This window comes from Varanus komodoensis, unplaced genomic scaffold (assembly GCF_004798865.1).
Source record: "Varanus komodoensis strain SLA01 unplaced genomic scaffold, ASM479886v1 scaffold101, whole genome shotgun sequence".
NCBI lineage: Eukaryota > Metazoa > Chordata > Lepidosauria > Squamata > Varanidae > Varanus > Varanus komodoensis.
The window spans coordinates 126,549-138,914 of NW_025335275.1; the positions used below are offsets into that span (position 1 = coordinate 126,549).

Consider the following 12,366-nt stretch of genomic DNA (forward strand, 5'->3'; position numbering starts at 1 on the left):
ACAGCAAATATTTTAACTACTATTACATGTCATACGGCTTCTGTACTTTACAATGTTCCCCAAAATTAAGAGCATAAAAGCTCCCAAAATGAGCACAAAATAGGCAAAAGGTTAGAGAGAAGACAAGAATGTTCCCTGTTATGGATCTATTTGAACCCTAACTCTTGCATATGTCGTATTCACACTTGGTCTAGTGGCATATCTAGCAAAGGTTTGCAGGAGAATAGAAACATAGAAACAGAGTGAGTCGGAAGGGTCCTCCCAGGCCATCTAGTCTGAACCCCAGCTACAAGTGGCTCCACTCATGACATGCCTACTGTGCATGTCACCGATGGGGGACCCTGCTCATCACTGGCTGCCATCCCAATGATTCCCCACTAATGGTTACCCTCTGCTTTTGGTCCGTCAACCATGCCCTAATCCATCAGACAGTGCATTGGTCTATCCCAAAACTCCTCAATGTCTCAAGCAGGATATCATGCAGCACTTTGTCAAAAACCTTGCTAAAATCCAGGTAAACCACATCCATCGTGTCCCCTCTGTCTAGCCACCTTGAAACCTTGTTATAGAAATCTACAAGGTTCATCTGGCAGGACCTGTTTTTGCAGAAGCCATGTTGTGTGGCTGCCAACCTCCCTTCCCTATCTAGGGTTACTAGATCTCTCACTATTCTGAGCCGTTTCATTGTCTTTCCCAGAATGGACATAACTGGCCTATAATTCCCCATGTCCCCTCTACTACCCAAAAAGTTTTTGTAACTTTTAAATATAAGCCCAGATTTGATGTATCAGTGTAACCTTCCATTTGGAGAGAATATATATGAGGTGTGTCCAGAAAGTGATGAGAATTATATTTTTAAAAATTATTTTATTGAAAAAATTTACCATTGAACACTGTCTCATTCAAAGTATGCACCTTCTGAACACACACATCAGTCCCAGCAATTTTTCCATTCTTCATAGCATCCCTGGAAGTCTTCAAGTGGGATGGCATTCAGAGCCTGCATAATGGCTCTTTGGATGATATCCACACTACCAAAATGGTGTCCTTTCAAATCATTCTTCATCTTTGGGAAGATGAAAAGGTCTCAAGGAGCCAAGTCAGGGCTGTAGGGTGAATGGGGAAGCACTATGATATGTTTTCCAGCCAAAAGCTCTCTGACACTGTGACTCGGTGTGTTGTGATGAAGAATCCAAGTTGAGCCAATCTGAACTTGTGCCATTGGTACACTTGTGCAGATGATTGCGCAACTTCTCCATAAGGTTTCCTCACCATTTCGAAAATTTCTGATGCACTTTTACCCAATTTCCCACAATTTTATTGCATACCACTGTCCCAAACGAGCTTGCATTATTCTTAATGTGAGGCCCTTGAACAGGGTGTCACAAAAAGAATGTCTCGACTCTGGCAGGGCTGGAATGCAACTGTATACCTGGCACCCCACCCCAAGCAACCTTGGCCAGTTTCTCCCTTCACAGAACCCTTTTCAAGTGTAGGAACTTCATTCTCATTACTTCCTGGGCACACCTCGTATTTATTCCTGTTGCTGACAGGGAAGAATAGATGGACCAGGATACAGCCTGGTTTTATTAGAACAGCTCCACCATGCCTCTCCACACCCAGATCATGTAGCTATGTCTCCTCCTGGTCTCACCCTGCCCTCCTGTGTGCTGGAGCGAGCAGAGCTGTTATATTGACCCCATGGCAGGCAGGCAGGCGGGGAATCAGAAGCTGCCCCCTCTTTCACTGCTGTGGTGCTTATTGGAGAGGTGGCAGAATCTTGGTACTAAAAGAAGAACACTCATAAGAAAGGTCTCCAATCAGCCATGTTTCCACCTCTACAATGTGTTACAGGGATCTAATATACAGATCTGAAATTAGAAATTGCCCCTCCTGGTTCTGTGTTCACTTTGTATTTCCAGGAGAGGTTTTCTGTGGGTTTTATTTAGACTTGGCCATCAGATCTTTTGTTTTTGTATCTTGCAAAACTTTGAAGGTCCTTTCCTTCATTGAATAGGTGAGACATTTGAAATCAAGGGGTGGAGGCACTGATAAAAGACCAGGACTGGTTCTTATATGCCCACCTCCACAATAATAGCTGGGATCTCCTCTATCTGGTAGGGAGAGGGCGCATGTCTTTTCCATATTGCCTGTAATAAAGGTAAGTGTGATATTGGAGCTCAGGTAAGACCATGCGGAAACAGGCACTGTGCTGAGCATAGGTGAGGTTCTGCCTCAGGGTATAGCCCAGAATAGTGACACTGCCTGGCTGCCAAGGACGCAGGTCATCAGCCACATCCTCCGGTCTGACAGACTCCCCTGTCAAGCACCTAGTCACAGTTTGTTGCTGCAGCATCCGGAAGGCATCTAGCTCCCGCTTCATGCGCAGATAGCCAAAGCGCTCCACCTTGAGCCAGAAAATACTCTGGAAAAATTTGTAGAGCTGCACATCAAATGAGTTCCAAGCCTGGATTTTCTGGGCCAGTGCCTTAGATAGCGGCTTCTCTTCTTCCTCCTTATGACGGACATTGAGCCTGACATAAACTAGCTCTTCCATGTCTAGCCCTAATAATTCCCGTGCTAGCAGCAGAGACTCATCAAAATGCTCTGCAATCATCACCAGCTGGAAAGTCTGATTGAGCCTCTCCAGCTCTCTGAGCCACTGGTTGCTTGATTCTTCTTCCTGGCTTGCATCCAGGCCCAGGTCAAAAGCCATGGGGTTCTTGGCCAGCCCATTGCTCACGTCCTGAGCATTGTAATATCGAGCGGACGCCTCAAGGAAAGCAAGAAGGGGCCTGGAGTGATTAGCCACTGGCTGGAAGGCAGGAACCATGTTGCGGTAGTAGTGGAAGACAGATTCAAATGTTTGCACGGGGTGACGCAGGATGGTAAGGAAGATGCTAGGGGAAGGCATAAGGGCCCGTACTTCCCCAGCATCCAGTCTCATGTGGCTGCAGAGCAAGTCAAAGTGAGCAGCTCCTTGTGGCAGGTCCTCCACGAAGGCCCTGGAAAAACGCTCTGGGTAAGCAAACTGGTAGGAGTAGAGGGGGAAAGCCACAGTCAGGTTGTGCTGTTCACTGACCCGGAAAAGGATATTTTGCACTGTGCTGCTGCCTGTTTTGTGGGTCTTCAGAAAGACTATGCTGAGGCCTTGGTGGTCCTCAAAGTATGACTTTCCTATCACCTGCTGGGCAGCCAAAGTGTGAGTAGGCACCATCTTCCGCTGCAGGTTCACTAGCTCTTCTGCAGGACTAATCTGCAGCACCTCTCTGCAAGAGAAAGCCACCGAAGTAGGGTTACATGGCAAGGCTTGGAGGAGAGCAGCCTTCCCCAAATGGGTGCACTCCAGATGATTTGGCCCACAACTCCCGTATACCCATAGGCAGCCCCAGATGAACACATACGCTCCTTTAGCTTCTCACCTGATTTTCATATGACCTGGATAACAGCTTTATATGGAATGTACTGGGGTTGCTCCTTGCCTAGGGCTCCCCACTGATATTTATTAGATTCATAAACTGTCATTTTTCTTTTTTAAAGAACTCAGAGTAGCTCACATCATTTTCCTCCTGCTACTCTCAATCTTATCCATACAACAACCTTTTTATTTAAGCGTCATTTTAATTGTTAACATTATTTGATTTTATCTGGCCAGGGCGACTTATTTTATATTGTTATTTTTTGTATTTTAACTTAATGTTTGTATTTTACAAACATTTTAACTTAATAGTATGTTAATGTTTTAACTTAATGTTTGTATTTTAACTTAATGTTGTGAGCCGCCCCGAGGCTTCGGCGAATGGGGCGGCATAGAAATGTTTTAATAAATAAATAAATAAATAATAAACAACCCTGTGAAGCAGGTTGGACTGAGAGTCTGTGACTGACCCAAAGTCACCCGGTTTACTCCATGGCTGAGTGGGGAGTAGAACCCAGATCACCTAAGTCCCAGTCCCATGGTTTTAGCAACCTCTCACGTAGGCATTCACAACCTGTTTCATAGCCCTTTTTTTTTACTCTTTTGAAATGTACTATCAAGTCCACTGCCATTCTGGAAAGTGTAAATTTTGTCCAGAATAAGGGATAGCTCATAGGTACACATGACATTATTCCAATCAGAGTCAAAACTTTCTTCAGATACATCCAGAACAAAAGACAAGAGAAAGAGAAGGGTGTCCTGCCATTTAAAGTGGATGACAGAGTGATAACAGATAACAAGGAAAAGGCTAAAGAGCTCAATTCCTACTTTGCTTCAGTCTTCTCCCACAAGGAAATCTGTAATCAAGAGGCAGTACAAGCTGGAAGTCAGAGATGGCAGCCCAAGATTGACAGACAAATGGTCAAGGAATACCTAGATGGATAAATATTTTCAAAAATCCAGGGCCCAATGAACTCCATCCCTGAGTCATAAAAGAGCGAGTGGAGGAACTCTCAGAGCCACTGGCTATTATCTTCGATAAATCTTGGAAAACAGAAGTGCCAGACAACTTGGAAAACAGGAGGAGTACCAGATGACTAATCTTGTCCCTATCTTCAAAAGGGGAAAAAAGATGAACTTGGGAACTACAGACCAGTTAGTCTGACATCAATCCCTGGAAAAATTCTGGAGAAAATTATTTAAAAAATTATCTACAAGCATCTCAAAGAAAATGCAGTGATTAAGAGGAGTACCATGGATTTATCAAATCTCATTTCTTGACTGGGTAACCTCCCAAATGAACAAAGGGAATTCTGGTGATATAATCTACCTAGACTTTAGCTAAGCTTTCGACATAGTGCCATACCACATTCTGATAATAAAATTAGCACAAACTGGACTAGATGGAAAAATTAGTAGGTGGATCCAAAATTGGCTGCTGACTCGAACACAAAGAGTGCTCATCAGTGGCACTTCCTCAAACTGGTGCAGGTGGGGTGCCACAGTGTTCAGTCCTGGGCCCAGCGCTCTTCAACATCTTTATTAATTATTTTAATGAGGAAGTACAAGGAAAGAAAATCAGATTTGCAGTTGATACAAAACTGGGTGGAATAGTAAGCACCCTAGAAGACAGAATGAAGTTCCAGGACAATCTTGGTAAACTTGAACATAAACTGGGCTGAAAAGCAACAGAATGAGATTCAGTAAGGACAAGTGCCAGGTCCTCCACCTAGGCAAAAGAATCCAAATGCATCAATACAAGATGGGGAATACGTGGCTCAACAGAACTGAAAAAGATCTCAGAGTCATTGTGGGCAACAGGCTAAACAAGAGCCAACAACGCAATGCAATGCAGCCTCCAAAAGGGCAAATGCTATTTTGGGATGCATTAACAAAAGTATTACTTCCAAATCATGAGAAGCAGTTGTTCCCCTATATACCAGTCAGACCTCATCTAGAATACTGTGTCTGATTCTGGGCACCAAGATTTAAGAAAGATGCAGGTAAATTAGAAAGGGTCCATCAGAGGGCAACAAAAATGATCCAGGGTTTGGAAACACTGCCCTGTGAGGATAGACTGAGGGAACTGGGCATGTTCAGCCTTGAGAAGAGAAGACTGAGCGGGGACATGATATCCCTGTATAAATACCTCAGAGGCTGTCACAAAGAGGAAGATCAAGATCTCTTCTTGCTGATGCCAGAGTGTAGGACACGGAATAATCAGTCCAAGTTGTGACAACCCAGATTCAGGCTGGTCATCAAGAAAAACTTCCTCACTGTCAGAGCAATACAACAGTGGAACCAGCTGCCCAGAGAGGTGGTGGGCTCTCCCACACTAGAGACATTCAAAAAGAAACTGGGCAGCCATCTGAGTGGGATGGGGTAACTTGGTGTCCCGCAACAGCAGGTGTCCCGCAACAGCAGGGGGTTGGACCCGATGGTCTTCATGGCCCCTTCCAACTCTTCTATTCTATGATTCTATGAATTCACACCAGTGTTTTCCACAGTGGGAGACAATGCATTTTTTTGAAACAGGTAAAATTGGAGATGCAAGATGACTACATTCAATTCAGCAGCACCACTACTCCTGCATAATCAGAAAGCATCTCATCATGCCTGTAAGCTGCCTCCTTTGTCCTCCCAGTTGAAGGGCAAGGATGGAAGTCTGTTTACTTTCAGGACCATGAGGATGCTTGATGTCAGTTATGCCATACTAATGCTGATGTCCACCCACCTTTGCACTGGCAAGGTCTATGGAGCTTGAGTCTATGTTCTTACAAGGGTCTCCTTTTTCAATGGCCAGCTCTATTACTTCACTTTAACAAATGTTAAGCCAACCTGCTGTGTTAGACAACAGGATCCTGCTGAGGTGGCATCATTGTGCATAAGCGAGCCAAGTGAAAGATTAGTGCCACATGGGGCCTCTGGTGGATGTAAAGTCATGCATCCAAGAAGGTGCCTTTTCAAAGCACAATTCTGGGAGTCTGCTTTATCTATCTATCTATCTATCTATCTATCTATCTATCTATCTATCTATCTATCTATTTAAAACATTTATTTATTTAAAACTTTTCTATACTGTGCCATCACTGTTGCCTCAGGTCTGTTTACAGATCAATGTTGTGCCCTTCACATAGATGGTGTAATGATGCAGGAATGCTGCAGCAGATATGATGAATGAACACAGCAAGGGCAGAGGTTTAGTGGGTGGGCTGGGTACATTCAAAAACAGGATTTTCTCCTGCCCCCAGTTCAGCCGTCTGATGTGGTACGGTCAACCAGCACCACCCCGTTGTGCGTCATAAATAAAATGGCTTTGAGTGAGGTCCACTGAAGAATATGTGAGGTAACATTAGCCACCATGAATGCTCATTTCCTGGTGGTTGATTTTCCTATATCTTTAGAGGAAAATTAGGTCATTTGCCCTATGACTCTATGTACTTGAACCAAGCAAAAGGGAAAAAACCCTAACTTTAAAGCACAGCTTCCAGAGGGAGCTGCAGGTACATAAACCGCAACAGGTTCAAGCACATGGGGTTTTTTTACGTGCGCACACACACACACACACACACACACACACACACACACACACCGCCTTTTTATACCAGGTAATAGCCAAAGCTCTGTGGGTGGATCATTACAATGGAAAACAGTGATTATTTAAAAAACACAGTATAAAGGTTTGTATGGTTAAAACTACAGTATAAAGGAAAAGTAAAGTGGAAGCACTCTTTAGCCATTTTTGACTACTACTCCCATCTTGTCCTTTCTGACTATTGGCCATGCAGGAGCATATGGACTGTAGTCAAAAGCATCTGGCTGTAGGGGTGGACTGCTGTGTGTGATGCTGCTCTTTGGAGCAGGAAACAAGTGCAGTTCTGCAGCGTGTTCTGTTATTTTAAAAGTGCCACTCTAACTTCACATTCATTTTTCTAAATAACGCAGTTTCAAGACTGAGACCCCTCTTTAGCTGCCTGCATGCTATATTTGGGTGCCAGAGGTAACTTGCAGCACAAAGCCATAATCATCTAATAGCTGGTTTCTGAGGATGCCACACAACAGGAAATCACCCAACGAGTGCTCTGGCCTATGAAGACAACTCCATGGTTGAATGACTGTGGCCATCTTAGTTTGCATGATAGAAGGCTGCACCTTTTGAAACCGCTGCACTGGGGGAAGCTTCATTTTAGTCTTTTGTTATAGAAGCCTATCTGTAGGCCCTCACAAGTGCCTTGGGCCCTTGTTTTATGTGATAGGACCACTTTGTGGTTTCGGTCCACTGTCAGAGATGAGTATTGCCACTGACAACCTTAGCTATATTCTTATGAAGAATTATCTGGCACTTGAAACATCCTTTGCTGTTATGCATATTCTCCAGTCCTGTCCACATCCACTTGTGATGGCAATACGGTGCATGCATTAAACTGGAAACATCAATGGCACCTTCTCAAATGGGGAAAGGAAACTCATGGGGTACTGCAGGGTTCAGACATGGACCCAGTGCTCATCAACATTTTATTAATTATTTGGATGAGGAAGTGCAGGGAACAATGATCAGATCTGCAGATCATACAAAACTGGGTGGGATAGCTAATACCCCAGAAGACAGAAACAAGATTCAAGATGATCTTGACAGGTTGGAATGCCGGAGTGAAAGCAACAGAATTAAACAGGGGAAAATGCCAAGTTCTGTACCTAGGAGGAAAAACCCCCGAATGCACTGTTGCAAGATGGGGGATAGCTGGCCCAACCGTACTGCACATGAGAAGGATCTTGGAATTCTGGATCACAAGATGAAGGTGATGTGGATGCAACAAGAGCAAATGCTGCTTTGGGCTGCATTAACAGAAGTATCATTTCCAGATCACGCGAAGTACTAGTTCCCCACTAATCAGCCCTGGGTACAAGTTACCTCTGTCTCATCTGGAGTACTGTCCAGTTCTGAGCACCACAGTTTAAGGAAGATGCAGAGAAGCTGGAAAAAGTTCAGAGGAGGGCAGCAAGGATGAGCTGGGCACTGGACAGAGCCCTGTGAGAAGAGATGGAAAGAGCTGCGTATATTTAGACTCACGAAGACTGAGAGGAGGTAGACTTTCAAGTACTCGAACAGTCCTATTCTGTCACAAAGAGGAAGGAAAAGACTTCTTGATCATCCCAGCAGGACATGGAATAATGGGCTCAGGTTGCAAGAAGCCAGATTTGGCCTGAACATCAGGAAGAACTTCCAGTCTATTAGAGCTAATAGGGCGGTAGGACAATGGAACCAATTGCCCCAGGAGGTTGTGGGCTCTCCCACACTGGAGGCAGTCAAGATGCGACTGGGCAGCCATCTGGCTTAACTTGGTGTCCTGCGCTGAGCAGGGGGTTGGACCCAATGATCCTTTGGCTCCTCCCAACTCTATTCTATGACTGCAGCTTGAGGTTCTTTGTATGTGTTCAATAAGAAACCTAGAATTTTTTTCCTGCTATAGGAAACCCCTTTTTTAGAGTTGTAATAAGTTCATCCTGTGACTGTGCTTATCTGCTGGTTGATTAGAGAAGGGGTGAGTAGAAAATAGATCAGGACCCACCAGCTGATCTGTATGATTTACTGTAGATTGGCAGAGATTCCTGACTCCTTGACTGTTCAACCAATAGCAACTTCTCACCTAGATTTGGCTGCTGAAATTAAGAGAGCTTATTTTTTCTTAATAATTTTCTATTATTTTTCTATGGATTTTTCTATGAAAGGACTGAGAATTCTGTTTTGTAGCTGAAAGCAACCTGGGAGGGATGCACCCTGTTTCAAATCTCTGCCTTTTGCACCTGGCCCTGGTTGGTGGAGCTTGGGGCTATAGTGAAATTTTACGTAGATCCTATAAACTGAACATCTGGGTTAAAGGGTGGTGGCAATCACTAGCTCTTCTCCATCAGTGGATAGGAAGTGGGCACAGGGGTTAAGCTGGAGCAACTCTTTTAATACCCTTTTACCAGTAACTAGAAATGCAAGGGGAAAGTCTGCCAAGGCCAAGGGTGAGGTATGCATTATCCTGGCTACGGAACTTATTTTCCAGTGCCAGCTGCTTCTGCCTGCCACTCAGGGCCTTCTGCTCTCAGGGTACTAGTGCAGACATCACAAGAAATGGATGGAGTAGAGATAGCACAAGTCTGGCATTCTCATTATGGCACATGCTGGCTGCATTTGCATTCAGAGAGTTGGACCTGATGGCCTTCATGGCCCCTTCCAACTCTACAATTCTATGAAGGTAGTGTTTAGAAGCTCCATTGGTTCTATTAGCTTCCCAAAAAGAGAATGTTGCTGAAGGTAGGAGGGCTCTTAGCTGTCTAAGATGACTATGCTCTATCAAAAGACCCTCTTACTGTCCTTCTGGGTCAACAACTGCCAGTTTCCCACATCTGCACCAGAAATGGATTGTACAGTCATTTAAAAGAATGACAGCTTACAAACCCCCAGCTTCTTACACACATGAACACTGAAAGCCACAAACATTTTAAAGGGGGTTACTTTTGAAGAGCAGCTGTCTGTGCCAAGACTTTTTTTCTGCTAAGGCCTTCCCCAGGGTATATACTGTCTGAGCTGGAAGCCATTTTTGGAAGCTGGCAGCCTTTTGTCCTTGGCCCAAATTCAAGGGCACTGCTTGTGGCCATCCGGTGGAGAGGGAAGAGTGTTCAGCACCTGGTCAAAGACAACTCTTCCTTGCCTGGCTAGAAGCCCAGGCTTCCGAAATGGCTGTGAGCGATCGTCTTGCAAGGAGCACAGCAGTTCTTCCGCAAAAACGCCCACAAAAGCCCCTCCCAGTCCTAGCCAATACTCACTGCTTTGTGAGCTGCCTGAGGAGCAACAGCAAGACCAGGAAGATGGCAGCCAACAGGCAGGACCGATGCTTCCAGATGGTGACCGAGAGGCAGAAGAGGTGCATTTTCAGAGCCAGGTGTCCAGGACAGCAGCAGCACTCCTGTTGGAAATCAGGAACCAGGAAGACCGTCCTTCCAACAGCCACCAAATTAAAGCTTTGAGTAGCCACTTAAGCCTCTCAGGCGATGGGTGCCTTGCCTCATCTCACCTCCCTAAAGCGGCTCAGAACCTCCACATGCCATTAACAGACATAAAGAAGCCAAACAAACAGATGGAGGTGCCGAAGCTTCAGTCTGATGACCTCAAGAGAGCAACTGCTACATGCCAGGCACCAACAGGAACACCAGCATTCAGAGGATACTAGATTAGCACGATCCCATTCACAAGAGATTGAGGAACTCCCACGGGCAACCCAACTGTGCTAAACACTACCAAAGAATTCAGCAGAATTTGGCAGCGGGAAAGAAGTCTGTGTAGAGAAACATCCTACAGTCAATACCTGCAATGCATGCAAAACCCAAAAGCTACATAGAGAAAAACAAAATGGCAGTGTTTGTATGATGCAACAACCCAGAGGGTGACAAGTCATGGCAGCTTGCTGTTTCATGTGAAACCAGAACAGTTCTCAGAGGTGACTTGAGGGCAAGCCGCCATGACATCCCGTGGTTTACATTAGGTGTTGGTGAACCTATGATGGGGTGCTGTGCCATCCAGACCTGGGTTATCAATTCTATCACACGTCCAGGGAAGGTGAAAGTGAGCCACTCTGCAAGAAAAGCAAAAACCTTTTGCTGAGCTTACCTGGGCCAATTCCAGTGACAGGTGCACCACTGACACCTGAGTGACAAAGTGAAGCGTCTGCAGGACCATTTTCACTCACTGCAGCTCCCCCAGCATCCTTTCCCGGGCCAGCATTTTGCAAACAGAGTTGACCATTAGTGACAACTCTTCAAGTGGCGCACTAGAAGGGCTATCACTGGTCTGCCACTTTTTCCTGTCACAGATGTATGCAAGTATTTTTCGATTTGTTTGATTAGTAGCACTTGCCAACAAACGCATTTGTGAGAGTCTGAAATGGGAAGCCTTCTCTGGGTAATGACCCAGGGGATGTCTGTTGTCCAAGTATAGCAAGTACCGACCATGGCCATTGATGAAGGAAGGCTGCTATACAGTTCATTTTTCATTTTGCCTTCCTTTGATAGCTGTCAGAAGGCATGCTGCCAAGGGTAAACAAGTTGTAAATGATTTTGGTTGCAAAAGCAGGGAGCCAACAGATTTCGCTCTTGGCAACAAATTCCTCTAATTTTTGTCGTAGGGCTGGGTGGGTTGGCCATGGCTCTTTTCAGTGCCCTGCATCTCTTCACCACCACTTTCCCAAGAGTCTAGGTGCTTGGGAAGGTAGAAAAGCACAAGCCACCTCATTTATGGGAGCACTGAGTTTTAGTAGCTAGCTATCAAAGCGCAACCTGTCTTTTAAAATTAGTTTTTGACAGGGACATATTTGGATGTTCCTATCCAAATTCCCTGCTCCTGGAAATGGGGTAACTTGCACTGCTCCATCTTTCTGAGCACCTTGTTTTGGGCTTGTTTCTGCCCAAGGCTCAGGAGAATGCTACATACACTTATCTCTAATAACTTAAAAGTTGCCCTGTACATTCTAAATATAGTTCAGAAATTTAGTGATGCAATTGTAGATTTTACAATGAAATGCTGTGAGCACAGCTTTTCCCCTTTCCTCTTGAGGGGCACTTTTCCTTTGTGGGTAATCAGTTGGGAGCTACATGTCAGCAGTGAGAGAGATCACAGATGGGTTTGTTACCCTCTTTTTATATCTTCCAGCCAAGTGGGTAGCCATAGAAGTGACAGGTTGCTTTTGCCACAGGCGTGAACCAACTGCATGCAAAGGATCTTTGAGATGAGTCCGGTTTGTCCCTTGATTCTGTGTGGAACATCTGGTCTTGCATTGCTTTATCCTGGAAAACGGGAGAAGCTCTAGAGGATTGGAGTGTGGTATCAGTGGTTCCAATGTTCAAAAAGGGTAGCAGAGGGGATATGGGGAATTACAGGCCAGTTAGCCTTACGTCCATTCTGA

At 45.0% G+C, this 12,366-nt stretch overlaps 1 protein-coding gene across 1 annotated transcript; it reads right to left on the bottom strand.

Annotated features, from left to right (window-relative positions):
• Positions 1-2,110: 2,110 nt before the first annotated feature.
• On the bottom strand, positions 2,111-10,618 carry LOC123017767 (galactose-3-O-sulfotransferase 3-like). Its single transcript, XM_044419330.1, has 2 exons — positions 10,235-10,618; positions 2,111-3,269 (listed from the first exon to the last, which is right to left on the bottom strand). The coding sequence occupies exons 1-2, from the start codon at positions 10,336-10,338 to the stop codon at positions 2,111-2,113; spliced, it is 1,263 nt and encodes a 420-aa protein (XP_044275265.1). The 5' UTR covers positions 10,339-10,618.
• Between the last annotated feature and the right edge of the window lie 1,748 nt (positions 10,619-12,366).

Bases quoted from the DNA above. Each gene is read 5' to 3' on its own strand.
- LOC123017767 (XM_044419330.1), bottom strand. From the start codon at position 10,338: ATGCACCTCTTCTGCCTCTCGGTCACCATCTGGAAGCATCGGTCCTGC. The intron at 3,270-10,234 runs GTGAGTATTGGC...TTTCTCTTGCAG, and splicing joins CTCAGGCAGCTCACAAAGCA to AGAGGTGCTGCAGATTAGTC.